Genomic DNA, 16,186 nt, shown 5'->3' with positions numbered 1-16,186 from the left:
TGAAGCAGGGACCATTCATCAGTTTTGTAATGCGTGTTGTTAGTTCAAAGACCCTGCTTTCAAGTCATTTTTGCTCCCAGGGCCCCCGCTGAAACATCTGACCGCTGTCACTGGATCGTTCCCTCACTCTCAGCTCCGAGGCTGGAAGGAAATAGTCTTGACATTTTTAGAGAGCTCATTGCTCACCCATTCCCCCACCCCAGAACGTTCTCGCTCCCTTTGGAGCATCCCTTTGGCAGGACACAGGATCAGTAGCAGTGCCTGGTCCTTCAGTACCTCGGCAGCAAGGGGAGCGTCCACCATTTCAGTGCGTGAAGCCTTTTTGACATCTTATAAACCAAGCACATAAACCATCAGACAACAAAGGTGCTGCACAGGCTGCGAGGGCTCAGCACTGCCGTTGTAGTCAATACAGAGGCGTTCTGCCAGCTCTGGACACTTCACAGCCATCCCATGCAGCCCTGGATGAGATGTGGACCTGCAGGGGCTGCTTCCTCCCTCCGCACCTCCCTGGAACCCATCCCCGCACTGAGGGAACTCCAGGATGATGCTGGCACCAGGGATGTGGGATTCACAGTGAGCCCCATGCGGGGCTGCTGGAGGATGCGCTGCAAGCACTCGCTTCCCTCCATCCCTGAGCATTGAGGAGGAAGGGAACAGGGATTTGGGCAGACAGCTCTGACACCCAGCTCTTCAGCAGGCAGCTTATTCCTGCCAAACAAGCTCCTGCACAAGTTCCCATTCCTATTGCATCCCCCTTCAATTCCTGCTTCTCCATCCTTACACCTTCCCTTCAGCAAAGCACAGAGTAATGCACCCAAACCCCCCGGAGCACCTTGTGCTGTTCCTACCCTCCCACCAAGAAAATAAAGCTCCCAGGACCACTGCTTATAAAAGCACACAGGTTTATTGCATATCAATCTCATGTATAAATTCATCGTAGCATTGGAAAGATTACATTTGGTATACATTCCTATTCTACAGCATTAACCTCAAAATCAGCTTTTTTCTATTCATTATTTTAAAGGGATTTCTCTACACAAGTACATTTGAATCTTTTATCACAAGCATCAAAAGGAAATGTGTAAAATCGCTCTTTTAATTATTTTCTACACTTCATCTCTTTTATTTCATTATGCTCCCAACAAAGCGATTTCATATTAATTAATAACTGCCAACACTTTTCGTCTTCTCCTCGGCAGTTGGAGGCTCCCAGCCTCGGACGCGAAGTCTAATCACATTTACAATAAGTGCATCTACGGAATTCTTGTCCTCTCCATAAAAATTCCACAAACAGACACAATAATGACTGCTAAACACAAGTCATGCACAGTTTACTTATAAACATAACAGAAGCAATATACAATCAAGAATGATATGGAACAAGCACCATCCTCTTTCTCAATGTTTTTTAAACATTATATGAAAACCAGACATTTACAATTGATTTAAAAAAACACTATACAGTCCTAAAGGAGAAAAAAACCAACCAAACCCTAAATCAGATCTGTCCTGTAACAATGGGAAAAGGAATGACAAAGGATGCACAGATTTATGATTCTTGCAAGCACAATATATATATGTTTTAAATTACATCTTCTGCAGGCTGGAAATGACATCAGGGCAAAACAGCTCTTGCTTTGAAGAGAATGTAAAATACATTGAGAATTACTGTCAGAATTACTTTGTTCACAAGTGAATTGCACATCTGGAAATCAAAGCTGCCTTTTTTTTTCTTTTTCATCCTTTTTTTTTTTCCTTTTTTTTTTGTTTTATATTTTTCCCCAAAAAAAGTGGTAATAAGAATTAAAGACAGAAAGAAGAGAAAAATAACCTCGGAATCATTCAGGAACGGTTTAGTCACAGTTATCACTCAACACTACAGAGGAGTTCCATGGCTTGGTGACGACACTACTGACCAGCGCCTCGCAGCAGAGGGTTTTGCCCTGGTGTCGCAGCCCGGGCAGCTCCCATGCCCCGCCACGCACACACACACACAGTACAGCACGTAAGAACCGCAGGTAAAGTCAGCAGAGATCGACCGGGGCGGAGGGGGGGGCCTCAATCCAGTGCTTCGATGCTCAGAGTCAACCACGCTCACGTCGTTGTGCAAGTGCTTTTCCAAAGGCTGCGTCTGAAGTGAAAAGGAGCCGCTCCCGAGAGCGCCTGTCGCGAGTCTAAGTGCTGCTTAGGGAGAATCGGAAGCTTCCTCTGCTCTGTTCCGAGCAAGACAGAACCCAAGCTCTGAGCTTTGTCCTGGGATGCTGCTGAGCAAACCCGGCTGCGTTTGGCTCTTGGACCCTGTTTGGTTTGGCTTTGCTGCTGTGCATCTGCTCCTCCCTGCTGCAGTGCATGAAGCACGGGATGCTCGGGATGCACGGGAAAGGCACGTGCCCGGAGCAGCCGGTTGGCAAAGAGCAGCCCGGGTGCCTCTGACCCACGTGTTTGCACACCCCACAGGAGGACCCGCAGCAGTCCTGCTGCACCCCCAGCTCTCCGCATCAGCCGCCGTGATGAGCATCACCAGCGCTGCCCGCCCGCAGGAGAAAGGGCAGGTACATGCAGCAGAACCATCTCCTCCTCCCTGACCAGCTCCAGCAGAAAGGTGTTTGTGGCCAAAGTCATGGTGAGAAGTGAGGACCTGTCCGGGAGCACCTTCACTTCCCAGCGGCTGCCAACCGCATCTGGCTACCCAAAACTTCACAGTGCTTCTCCCCTCCTTGCTGTTGTGGCAGTATGGCTATGGGATGGGGAAATACTCTTAATAAATAGACCCTACACAAGCATCCTTGGTTTGAATCCCACTTCGAGTGGTGCCCTGGCTTTAAAACAAGCAGCCGGCCACATTCCAACCCTTGGCCTTGCTCTATCGACACGCTGGTGGCACCGGGTGGACATGAGCGTGATGGCTCCATGGCTCATCACACCCAAGCACCCCAGCCCTGTCCCAGCACTGTGCCCTGCTGGCAGAACCCACCTCAACACACACCTCTCAGGAAACACCCTCCAAAACGAGGGATTGCTTGTGCCAAACCAGCAGATCATGAACCCAACACCCGCTATGAGCTGCAGCACGGCTCAAGTGCAATCGAATGACAGCTACGAGATAAGGAGAGGTTCAGTGAGGCTTTCTGTTTATTTAATGTGGGAGAATTAAAACTTGTAATCAGTGCTAAATCAGAGGAGATCCTACAGAGACACTGGGCGGAGGGAATGGGAACAAGACTGAATGAAGAGATAGGGGAAGAAAAAAATCATTTCATGATTTTAAAAGCTCTCTTTGCAATGTCCTCAGTCCCTGGCTGCTCTGTGCCCCCCAGTCCCCAAGCAGAGGAGCCCATGCTCTGGAGAGCCAAGAGACAGCCCAGTGAGGGACACGGTGGCTGCTCCAGCCTGGGCAGAGCCAACAAATTGTGCTCCTGGAGAAACAACACAACAGGAGGGATGAGAGCGAAGGGAAGACCATACACACCCCAGATACATCCCCCACAGCAACATTTCCTGGTACTTGGCCACATTTTGGAGACCAGCTCACTGCTGCTCCTTGCTGCTCCATCACCTCCTCAGGCTGAGAAGCGCAATGCCGAACACAAGGATTGCTTCAACAAGGAACAAGCCTCTGGGGCAGAGCACATGAACACTTCCTATTTCCCACAGCTCCTGCTCCAGCAGGCAGACAGCGCTGTGGTCCCTGTCAGAAAGATGCACAGACGGACGTGGCCAGGAGCCACGGAGCTGCAGCTCAGGCCCTTGTGCTGGGACAGGACAGGACGGATCCATCCCCATGGTTAAGGCCAGGGACGGGTCCGTGCTCTCCTGGAGCAGCTCCGTGGAGGCAGAGCCCTTCCCTGCCCCTGCGGGTGCCCGGTGGGACGCGGTGCCCTCGGTTGCCATCAGCCGGCTCCCTGCTGGCCCTGCAGAGCCCGGCGCGGGTGCTCGGCGCGGGGCTGGCGCTCGCTGCTGCCCAGGGAGCCCACGGAAACCTGGGTGCTCTGCCCCGGCCGCCTCCAGGCAGAGGTCACCGAAGGAGGGATGGTCTGGAGCAGGGGGCAGGGGCGTTTGGCACACGCACAAACTCTTCCTCCTCCCTGGGTACCGATCGTTCACCACCCAACCTTAATGACACCGGTTTGGTCCTTCACCACGTCCTTATATTAACATCATTTCTTCACAACAGTGACATCGAACGCAAAAAATACTGTTAAGGAAGAAATAAAACTAGACCGGAATTCGCCCAACCTGACAAGTTCTGTACAGATCAAAATCAATCCCGTCGGAAAAGAAACAATCCTTTTATTAGTTTCAGTTGGCCCCTGTGGCAATAACTTAAAGGCCGAGTGCCCGGGCAGGGCTGGGCTGCAGCAGCGGCGGCAGAGGCAGAGGTGCTGGCTGGGGAGAGCCCGTCCCCTTCGCAGAGCTGGTGTCTGCTGCCATGGGCAGCTCTGGGGCTCTGCTCCCCAGGGCTTTGTGCAAATCGAGGAAGCAGTTGGGGCCGTGCTGTTGGTCTCGGCCTCGGGAACCTTTCCCCGGACGTTGTGGAAAACCGCAAGGGAAGGGTGAATCCCACTGGAAATACGCTGATGCCGCCGATTCTGTTCCTTCTGTACCAAAGCCACCCCAAGGTGCTTTCCTGAGGCTCTCCTTGCTGTCTGAGGCTCCTGGGGATCTAAAACCAGCCTCATGTCTCCTCTCGGGTGCAAAGGTCTCGTCCCAGCGCAATCTCGCCTGTTTATTTAGGTAGCTGTTTCCTTTGTTCTGGCATGCTGGAATGAGGCTTCCCCGTTGTGTTTCTCCACGCTGCCTGGCACAGCAGCCTCCACCCGTTCCCTTCCATACCATGCGGGCTGCACAGGTCAGGTATTTGCAGGCAGACATGCTGACAGCTGCGTGCTGTTTCTGTGAAGTCGGCCATTATCCCAGTTCTGCAAGCAGTTATTACCTGACAAAACACTTCCAGGAAGCACATCCAGTACCAAATGATGCTGAACTTCATGGGAAAAGTTCCTCTTGACTTCACATGCTCTGGACACGACGTTCCCTCCAGGCTCCCAGCAGGCTGCTGGTGCAGAACTGCAATGGGCAAGATGCAGAGGCCCGTGGTGTCACCCAGCAGCAGCAGTCTGGTCCTCATCATTTCTACATCTTAGATGCTTTAATGTGAAATTTCTCCAGACACACATTTGAGATCTGCTCTGTGGAGCCAATGTCATCCTTTGCAAGGTTTAAGTGCTTTCTTGACTACTCTAATTCATCTTTGCCTGCAAAATCCCTGCTCCAACAGCAGATTGTAATCGCAATGCAGAGTAGCAGAGACACCAACACAGTCTTTCTGGAGGCTGCTCTGGATCAGTGAAGGGGGCGAGACTCATAAAATATCTGCCAGCAATTGCAGAGTCAGAGACACAACTGGATTCTGAGCTATGTGCTTCAATAGAGGGCTGTACCCCTGAGGCTGATGAAGCAAGGAAATAATCATCTTTCCACTGAAATTACAGGCCGCATGGAGTGTGTGATGCATAGGAACCATCCAGCACAGCAGAGCAACTGCAGGAGTTAGGAACTGCTGCCACCATTGACACTGCCAGGCTGCCACTCTATAAACTCCTGGTTGGTAAGCCAAGACGTGTCCAAACTGTCCTTTGTCAGGTGAAGCTCACCCACCACACACACCAAACTCTTCTGGGGGGCAACAAAATGGGTTGAATTTCCCTTTCCCTGGTATAACTCCAGTGACTGCGTAGAATTGCACCAGGGAGAGGTCACACCTGGCTCTTCCCTTCATACTTCACTATTCAGCTGAGTTGAGAGGAAATGCTACCAAATGGTTTCAAGCTTCCATTTACAGGCAGGCTCTACTGGCTCAGTGATACCGTTGTGTAAGGTTAGAGGGGCCAATGCTTGACTGCACTGTTGCGATTCGTGTCTTGCTCGTGCTGTTCCTACAGACTGTGAAATCCTGGGGCTGCTTCAGGGTTATCCAGTTCTGAAGAGGCTCATTCTGATAAATTAGAAATGAAAACTCTGGATAGATAAAAAGGCAGGACCTGTAGGTCAGACGCGACAGGTTTCCTCCTCAGCCAAAGGTCCAGCCGACTCCCTGAGGCCCCCTCATCCATCTTCTGCTTGCTGGGATTTTTGCTGGGGTAATTGCAGCACCACCGCCTCCTCGCCGGGGCTCTGGCCAGTGCCTTGTTGACCTCTCAGAGGTGGTTGATGGGGTTGAAGGTCCCCGACTCTGAAGCTGCTCCTGCCATGTCCAACCAAGCACCCAGCGAGTTCTGGGAGGACGCGTGGAGGGGAGCGTTCTCAGACAGGGACAGCATCATTGCATAAGCCTGGAGGAGAAGAGAGCAGTGCAGAGGACACGTGTGAATACACACACCGGACAGGCTGAGATAAAGCGTGTGAAACACAGCACCAGCTAACCACGCAGGAAATGCAGGCCCTCCAGCACCCCTTGGCCTGGGCTAAGAACCTCTCATCCGCACAGCAGGATGAGACCCGTCACTCCAACTACTCAAACCTGCCATGGAGTTTGTAGCAGTGCAGGCTTAGACAGGAGAGGCCACCATCCAAACCCAGGACAGGACCAAACCCATGCTGTGCAAGCTCTGCACTTGGTCACAAACCCACACCCTGAGTCTAGGCTCTGCCCAGGGGACAGTGGCTGCATGCACAGTGCCAGCTGCTTTGGTTTGTTCTTATACAAAGTACAGCTACAGACAAGCCAGTAGCTAAGTGAGGCCACGTGCCCCAGAATGGTGCAGCAATAGCCACACTAGCATAGCCCACCAGGCAGCAGGATACTGCCCGGCATGAGCCCACTGGTGCTTGTAAAACCAGGCTCAGGTATGTAGGAATATAGGCACATATACTCTGCAATGGAATTTGGGCTCCGTTGGCCAAAGCAGCACTCACCACACACAATCCTTTGCAGGGCAAGAGACAAACACCATGTGTTACCTGGGTCATCAGTATCAAGCTTGCCACAGTAGGACCCTTAGTCACTAGGACCCTCAGTAATGCAACTCTCATGGGGACAGTATAAACCAGTTTTCCAACTTCTGCCTCTCCTCTTAAAAGCAGGAGACAAGATCTACTTGTCAACACACTGATGTACTGTAGGTGCGTGCTGGGAGATGCACAGCTCGGTACTATTATGGACATGCATGCTTCTAAAATTGCTTAAAAGCCAGCCAGAGGGGCTGCGCTGCTCACACAAATGCTGTTCTACCATTGTATGCCCTGCATTAGAGATGGTTAGAACTGTTCAGGTTACTTGTTGGCATTTAAGTGTAACCAGTCCTGCATCTCATACACTTTAAAATGGATTCAAGAAGAAAAAACCCTCCCCATCCAAGCACAGGCTGGGCCTAACAATGTAGTACAAACTGAAAGAGCAAGCTGTTACTACATGGTTAGTACATTTGGCATATTAGTAACAGGATACACGTAAGAGTCAGGCAAGTGGCTTGTGTTTGAACTGGTTTCACCCCGAACCAAGTTCTGTCCTATCTCCAAGCAGACCTTCCCCAGCTTCAGTACTTGCAGCTACTGTGAAGGGGGATGATAAATCAGAAATCATGTTCTGCTTGGCAACTGTGTTCAGCTGCTGCTTTGCTGGACATTTAAAACAGATTTCATGACAACTTCTGTTGCCTGAAGGTTAGAAAGGGACTCAACTGAAGACCCATCCCAAAGCATAAAGGAATAGTAGTCATAAAAACATTTATACACACAGATAAGAACAGACAGACGCCTCTATCTTTCTCCACAAGCATGTTCTCACAGCACAGGCTACGGGGTAAATTGACCTGGTCACCTAGAACGGAAAATGAACCTCAACTGTTTGAGGCCAGCTGCTTGCTAATCCTGTTGCACGTGCTGGCAGCGAACTAGGTAAAATGTTCTGCAATATACCTACCTGGTTTTTAGCCTGCCTGTACAGAGTCTGTTTTATTGTCTCAGAGTCTAAGGTGGAATTAAACACATCTTTAACTTCAAATGCTTCCTCGGCTGCTTTGCGAAGATCCAGCCCCTTCCCAAAATTCGGCATCTGCTCCAAATCTAACAGGCCGGCTTCGTCCTCCTCAATACACCTGTACCAATGACCAGGGGAAGGGGTTGACCTGTTGTTAGCTCATCTCACCGTTCACATCTAGCCAAAGTGAGTGTTGCTAACCCAGTGCCTGCATGCACATACCATGGGGGACTCACAAGCCACATGCGTGAACGGACAGACGGACAAACACCAACATGACACACAATGCAAGGAGCAAAGAAAAAGTGGAGAGCATGGCTGTGCACACACAAGCATGGGTGCATCGCTGTCTGTGAGTCAGCGTGGCTACAGTTCCCTTTGGCTGTCTGTGGGGAGGATGCTGTGTACTCCTGGGGGTTTGACACCGGATCAGTGGTCTTGAATCCATTGCTGCACTTTCTTTGGGTTGCAATGAAAACAGGGATGCACTGAAATCAAGTCAGATACTACTTTGCATCATTTGTTACAAATACCATCTAGGAAACTGAGGCAAAAAGCAAGCTAAGCCTATGCTATGTGTCACAAACTTTAATTTTAGAGGTCTCTAACATGGCTTGACCTTGAGAAAAAAAGCTTCACTTTTCCCCAGAGCTCTGAGAACCTGACCTGAAGTCAATATTTGGCTACAACTAAAATGGGCGGAGCAGCACAAACCAGACTGCAGGCATACGCCTCCTCCTTCACTCTGACCAGTGATTTAGAGGGAAAGGCTTTATCCTCTGAGCTGTGGTACCCCGAAAATGCAGGTTTCTGTGCTGGACTAACTGTTCTGATATGAGCTTCTCGAGTCTTGCACCTAAGCCTCAGCACAGACTCTCCTTGCAGTCCACTTGTTTCGTGTCCCCCACCATGGTGACAATGGAATCTCTGAGGTGGATGCTTACATCAAACTGAAGGTATGACACATGGCTCCAACAACAAAACAGCAGCACTCACAATCTACCACGACACAGGGTCAGGTCTGAGCCCCGTTTGACTTCTCGAAGGGAATGAATGGCCTTCCTCACCTTCGGGTGTGGTCAAAGCTCATGGTGAGAGATGTGGGCTCTTCATCCTCTTCATCCTCAAATGCTCCTCGGGGCTCTGCGGTGGGCGATACCGTTTCATCCTGGGACTTCCCTGTCAGGCTGTCATCATCTTCCTCTTCCAGTTCTTCATCTTCATCGTCCACATCTTCTGTTTTCTCATTTGCTAATCCATGACACTGGGAATTGCCATCAATATCCTGGATTTCTGGCCTGAAATATTTGGTCAAGGGGGAAGAAGATGAAAGAAAAGAAAATGCCAAATGTGTAAGGCAGGCTATTTCACTGCAATATATATGAATACAGAGACACGTTTATGTACATGTACTTCTGATTTAAACTGCAAGGAAAAGGAAACCCAACACACTTCAGGCATTTAAAAATCACTCCCTCAAGGACTAATAGCCATGTCAAGTATACACCAACCTCAGTGCCTTTCAAACTAGAATCTTGTTTGGACTGGATTTAAATGATGGCTTTATATCCCCTAAAATAAAGCATCTGTGAGACAAGCAGCTTTCCTTCTTGTGCTCTAACAATCTCCCTTCAAGCCACCAGGAGGAAGCTTCCTCACGGTGTAATCTAACAGCCAGACGAAATACTCTGTGTCTCATTACTTTTGCTGTTCATGCCCTATGGGCCCGGCAGACTCCAAAACCAGAGCAGTTTTACATTATGCTACAAGAGCAGGATCACCAGTGCTACGGACCTGGAACCCAGCAGGATGCCCCCAAGCGACATAAAGTAAGATTAACATCTCCACCAGAAATTCCCCATCGGTGTTCCACACTCCTTACTGTCCTTCACGCAGATCACATTGTGATGGGGAATTCTCATCCCTGCATTTTGCACTTAAACCTTAGTAATGGCATTCAACAGCTATTTGTGAAACCAGGACAGCAGCAGGTGCAATACCACTCAGTCCAGACAAGGCTTGTGACAGGGGCAGACAGCTGAAAAGACTGATTTGCTTCCCTACCTTTTATCTGCTAGAGCTGACGCTTGGTTCATCTCACTATTTGCAATAAAATTTCTGATTTCAGAGAAATAGGAATCCTCTTTTTCATCTAAAAGTGCATGGTTGTCTGATTCCGAGTTTGGGGAAGAGGCACTGGTCCCAAGGTGGTTTGTAATGACTCCGGAGTGCTGGCTCACTGAGGAGAGAAACAGCAAAAGAGAACAGGAGAAACAATTGCATAGTGTCAAAGGTATTATTAAGAGGAAAACTAAAGGAGGCACATTAGCAACAATCCTCTCACTATGTACCAATGATTTAATCCTGCAGAGAAATCTCATGGACCAAAGCTCATGTTTTCCAGACTGGGACAACAGTGAGAAACAGAGGTGATATTCAGCATTTATGGATGGTGTAGACAATTTAAAATCATTACCATTGCAGAGCTGTTTGCCTGTAACTATTCCATAATTATTTGACTTTCCTAGGCGGGGAAATCAGCTGGCTTCAGCACAGGAATTTCCTCCTGCAGTTTTTATCTGAAGGCAAAGTCTATTTATCTTCTTGAACTTCACAAATAACTACAGATGCATTTCAGGTTGAAAACCCTTGGTAGAGCTTGACATGCCCATATCTGCATTGCACCAGGAGGTCCCACTGTGTCCCCAGGAGGACAGCATCATGATCATGCATTCCAGAAAGGCTTCCCAAGGACCAGAGAGACCAGAGCACGGGGTGCTCTCCCTCCAGCACCACCCAGCCATGCCCCTTCCTACCTGGAACGTTCTCGTGCTCGTGTTTCTTAAGATGCCGGTCCAGGTTGGTCTGCTGCCCAAAGCATCGGTTACACAGGTGACATTTGAATGGCTTCTCCTTGTTATGGATGTTTCGAACGTGCCGCTGGAGGTTGGAGGAAATGCTGAATGACCTGTCACAGTATTTACACCTGAAAAATAGAAGCAAATGCCAAAGAGTGCAACGTGAGAGGGGGAAAAAAGGGAGAAAGAGAAAAATCTGACTATCAGAAAGGCAGAAAATGTTGGTCTATAAATCTTTACTCGGCGGACGACCTGGGAAGCACAAGGCATTAATCATTCCAGACAAATCTGATATTATTGTTACTCAAGGAGCACAAAGGAAGGATTAGGTTTAATTAAGAAGCGAGTTGTCCAAACAAATACGAGTTTTGAACAAAATAATTACTTTTCCACACACGAATGTAAAAACAAGGAAAGTGAATTTATTTCTTCCAGCCTTCTCCTTTCGCAGGGGAAGTAGGTGAAATATGGCTGTGGAGGGAGGAAAAAGAAGACAGAAGGAGAAGAAAGAAGGCAGGTTAAATGCATCCCGTAGTTATTAGCTAGCATATCCCTCCATGACACAGTTATCTGGACATACAGAACACTCCAGATTTATTTGTGACATTCCTTGTGGTCCTCGGGATGTAGGCAGCACAGATGCCTTTAAAGGTAATTATGGTTATTATAGTACAATAGCTCCCAAGAAACACACTGTCGTTTCCAAACAGGATAAGATTTACTCCTGTGCAGCGAATATCTGGTTTATGATGAAAAAACGTGGAATGCGAGGAGCCGAGCCAGAACGTCCAGGGAAACTGCTGAGTGAAGAAATGTTCCCTCTTTGAAACGAACCTCTGCAGGACCCACCGTGGATGTGCTGGAATAGAAACAAGGCTTTGCTAAAGCAAGGGGCTGTGGGAGCTCAGGCCTCTCCTCCTCCTGCTCCTCCATCGCAGCCGGTGGACTGAAGAGGGCAGCTTTGAGCCGCACTGAAGGGCTTCAGCCCTAAAGCCACAGAAAACCGAATTCCTCTGAATCTGCCCGAGCCCCTCATTAGATCTCCCTTTAAATATGGCAGTTGTACCTCAACAAAGCTGCTTCCCTCACGGCTCTGCTTCCAAACCCTATGAGAAGTAAAACCCTTTCTCTGCTACAAACCTCTGTAAATCCTGGGCACTCTGAGGACAAAATGAAAACCACTCTTAAGCCTTTGTAATTCCAGAATAAACCCACTTGCTTTAGCAGAACTGCTCTGTGCTGCTGCAACCAGAGCCAAGTCCATCCCACTGAGCTGAGCTCCTGCTTGATAAGGCATGAAGATGATGGGGCATTTGTGCTCATTTTGGGAATGCCATCCGTTCACTGTTTGAAGCGGGCACACAGAGCTCACCTTGGACCTCTCTCATGCGAGTACAAACCTGGATTTGCCTCAACACCCAGGACATGGTTCTGCTTCCTACAGACACAACAGGTTCAACTGCAGGAAGGAGGTGTGAGGGTGGAAACATCTATGCTGTGAAACACACAGATTTCCGGATGCGCCACAGCTGTGGTTTTTATTTGCTCTCTAATAATAAATGGATATTTTTGGTTTTAAATTGCAGAGATACACTTATGAAACGCTCTCCATCACTGCCTGTTTATGGATTCCGTGCCCACCTCTGAATTTCCTACTGCTAAATCACCAACAGGAACAGACATTTCAAGTAACGAACCTTTACTCTGCTTAACCTTGCAAGAAAACCAAATCCCTTTTGAAACCACACTTTTCTCAGCCTTCAAAAGGTTTTGCCACTTTTAGAAAGAAAATGAATTGAAAAACTAAAGAAAACAAGAGGTTATTTGAACATCAGCAAGAACAAGCACAGTTTATAGGCGGAGAGCTAAACACGCATGGGTTTGCAGCTCTTACTCTCCTCCTGTCCACCAGCCACTGCTGACTCTGCTTTCAGAGGCTGCCAGGCTTCAGCAGCTTCTACTCATCAGCACTTCAGAGGACTGAAGTGTCCAAACCAGCCAGCGCTCCAGTATCCCTGCTATTCCCAGGACTCCCATAGGTGGTTGTGCCCAGCGTGGCTCTACCAGCGCATCACCAGCAGCCCCCTCCCTGTCTCTGGGTTGTTCTCCCTGCCTGTCCCCACCAGCTCGATGTCCATCAAAGCCAAACCCCCCTCACTTGTGTTTGCTGGGCTGGGTCTTGCCTCCATTACTCACAGGAGCAGTCCCAGTGACTTCAAAGGGAGCTCTTGCATGCGCACGGCAAGAGCGAGCTGGCCTCCTGCACGTCCATTTATTTAGATGTTCAGGAAGTCTTTGAAAAGTCCCCTTTGACAGGCCCTTGCTCTATGAGCTATGTGGATCCAGGGTAGGGTACGGAGAGAGGATAAAGAGCTTGTTACAAAAATAGGAAACAGAGGGGCATTCGAAAGGAGCAATAGCTGATGTCTGAAAGCAAAGGGATGAGGGAGACGGCCTGCGTTATTTGTGGCCCCAGAGGGGTCGGTACTTGGGTCTCTGCTGGTTTTAATCTAAATAAATGATCCAGGCAGAGGGAACTGGCTTAAAAACCGGGAAGAGGTGAACACAGAGCCAGGAGAAGAATAAAACTCAAAAGCAGCAGTATTTGCTTTGAAAACACACTGACAAAACGCTCGTAAAGGTTCGTCCTCATCAGCTTAAAGTAACTCACCAGTGGGCTAAAAAAATACAAAGTGGGAGTGAATGATGGCTGGGAATGAGCGAAGTGGAACTGGAGCTCTGAAGAATGGCAGGCGACCCTCAGAGCTCGAGGGAGCTCAGATACCTGGGGAAAATCAGGCAGCAAAGCCCAGCAAAACCTCAAAATGAGGAACAGAGCTAATTGCTGTCTGGCTACAGCATTTTGGTACCACTCCAGGTGTGACAGTATAGCATGCGATACGGTGCTTTGTGAAGTTCCAGCAGCACGGCAGCACTTGCAAAATGAGCACTTACTTGATGATGAATGTGAGCTGCAAAGACAGAAGTGCAGTAACAAAGCATAAAACACGTGGACACCTACTGAGGAACAACTTCATCTCGAGCGCTTTTATAGCAGGGATGAATTTAAGCTACGTATTAAAAAAGAAACTGAGAAAGAAGAGATGTTCATTGAACCGTGAAGCATCTTAAAGGACATGGGAGATGTCAGCTCCAGTTGCTTACTGCAGATAACAGGACACGGGGGCTGAAAAGGAAATGAAAGGAAAACAAATTCAAAACAGCCGTCAGGAAGCACATCTTTATAGAGGGATCGCAGCCGCGCAGGCTTCAGGACTGGGGGCAATTCAAGAATCAGTTAGATGGCATCCTGGAGGGAATGGGCATCTGAAAGAAGAAAATACGAGTCCTGCTGAATCCAACAGCTTTTAGCAGTTCCCAGCCTGGGGTTTATGTAGTTTATGTGATTCTGCGAGTCCAGAGAATGAAAACACAGCCAAAGAGGCAAGGCCACAACTGCAGCACACCCTGACCTTCCTGTGCTCTGAGCACACGGAACGTCACTAAACCCAGCCTCTTCTGCTTGTGCTGCTGAGCTCAGATGATAACAAAGCCCTGGGTTTATGACCTGAGCTTCCAGGTAAGTCTGAGATGATTTTGCACGCCCAGCTTATTTTGCCTTTCTCTGAAAGAAACAGGTAAGTCTGACAGCCCTTTTTGGCACTGGGGATTTAAATACGCACTACTCCATGTGAGATGCTTTTAGGCAGTGCATTACCAGGTATTTCTTACTCTTCCAAAACCACACAGCACTTCCCATTTCCAAAAAGAATTCATTTGCCTCCTTACTGCTCATGGGCTATTAATTCCTTCTTTACACATTAAGTAGACCCCTGGGAAGTTTAAGTGACTGGGTGAAAAAAACATCACCTCTCACTGACAACCAGGAATCAAACGCAAAGCACCTTCTCTTCTGGCCTCCGTCTTTCCTGATCTATGCTTGGAGACCTGGTCTGTTTGTGTCAGCTCTGAGAACATTTTAACGTGTACTTGGGTGAATATCTAACACTGCAGAGTCAATAGGAAACAAAACCACTGAACTCATCACAAGTCAGAAGACAGACATCAGCGCACCACTGAGAAGTCAGCACCTCCCTTTACCTGCGTCAAGTTGTCACTTCAAAAACAAGCTCTCAAAACAATTCCCGCTGCCAAAGTTGGAAACCTCAGTTCTCTGAGAGCAAGAGAAAATCAATGATAATTGAGCTCCTCTGTAAGCGCAGCCCTAACTCTCAGGAGTGCCATTAGAACACAACACTGTCCAGAAGTCAAACCTCTCTTACAAAAACCCCACACAGGCCATTTTCTGGGAGAAGACCAGATCAAATAAATCTTTATTTTCCTAACCTTTGTTAAGTTGCAAGTCTCCTTTTTTGGAAGAAAACTGAACTAACAATCTCTGAATAATCGGGAGCAAGCATTTCAGTCAGACAGGGGTGTGCAGTGAATACACAGCGTTCATTCAAGGCCTATCAAATAACGCAACTGAGAAAATCAGAACGGGGACTGGTTCCAAAATATATGTCTGCTTGGAGAGGGGCTTTTTGTTTTTAATTTACCTCATGTCTACGCTTAAGATTCTGTATGACTCTGCATGGAAAAAAACCTGGGCTCTCTCCGTACCAGGGATTACAATGTGGGAGAAGTAGCTTCTTAACTTAAACTAAGCATGAAACTGTGATGGATTTGAGCACCTGGCTGTTTGCTGCTCATGAATATGTGCTTTTCTTCATGTAATAACTATTGTGTTAGATTTGTTGTGAACTTCTCCGTATGGGAATACCATACTCTTAGCTACCCAGAAGTTTGAATTGTTACCGGTGTCTGACAACGCGTGAAGCACTCCTATCACGGAAACACAAGGCTTGATTTTCAGCAGGCTCTCAATCCATCACTCGCTTGGTTTTGCTCACGTATGCAGCTATTAAAGAGTATTTTTTGACAAAGTTTTTTGACAGTGACTGCAAACCACGAGGAGGAATACGGGGGGGTGGAAATTCCCACTTGGTCTTGCAGGAGAAATATTTTCCCTCATACACCTGCACATACACACACGTACTTACATGTATTTCTAGTGAGCTTTATTCCCATTTCCCAGGCTCACCGGCCCAGAAGTCCCGTTAAGAGCAGCACCCCTGGTGTGTGCCCAGGCGGGTCCTGCCTGCATGCAGGGTGCTGCCCTGGGAAGGAGGTGCCTGGTTTCACAATGTGCCCTTTTACACACAGTGCAGAGTGAACTGCAAAACCCAGCCTGCCCTGTCCACAACCAGCAGAGAAGAGCTCAGCCTCCTGCCCTCCACACCCACCAAAGAGGGGACACAACACGTGGATTCCCCTCCTCTCATCA

At 48.5% G+C, this 16,186-nt stretch overlaps 1 protein-coding gene across 8 annotated transcripts in view; it reads right to left on the bottom strand.

Moving 5' to 3' along the window:
- Positions 1–5,624: 5,624 nt before the first annotated feature.
- PRDM16 (PR/SET domain 16) overlaps positions 5,625–16,186 on the bottom strand; it is a 270,501-nt gene continuing 259,939 nt past the window's right edge. For 7 of the 8 annotated variants that reach the window (XM_057418033.1, XM_057418026.1, XM_057418009.1 and 4 more), the window contains 5 exons: positions 10,798–10,967; positions 10,046–10,220; positions 9,049–9,279; positions 7,925–8,099; positions 5,625–6,335 (listed from right to left, as the gene is read on the bottom strand). In XM_057418033.1, the coding sequence (XP_057274016.1) occupies positions 6,201–6,335; positions 7,925–8,099; positions 9,049–9,279; positions 10,046–10,220; positions 10,798–10,967 (886 nt within the window). In that variant the 3' untranslated portion in view covers positions 5,625–6,200. The remainder of the gene's footprint in view (positions 6,336–7,924; positions 8,100–9,048; positions 9,280–10,045; positions 10,221–10,797; positions 10,968–16,186) is intronic. The other variant, XM_057418042.1, reaches the window with a different exon arrangement.

Source organism: Pezoporus wallicus, unplaced genomic scaffold, assembly GCF_028554395.1.
Source record: "Pezoporus wallicus isolate ANWC-B61680 ecotype Strahan unplaced genomic scaffold, APGP_CSIRO_Pwel_v1 contig_13766, whole genome shotgun sequence".
In the NCBI taxonomy this organism is placed as follows: domain Eukaryota; kingdom Metazoa; phylum Chordata; class Aves; order Psittaciformes; family Psittacidae; genus Pezoporus; species Pezoporus wallicus.
Note: the sequence above shows the minus strand (reverse complement) of the source record. Positions and strands in the feature narration are given on the sequence as shown.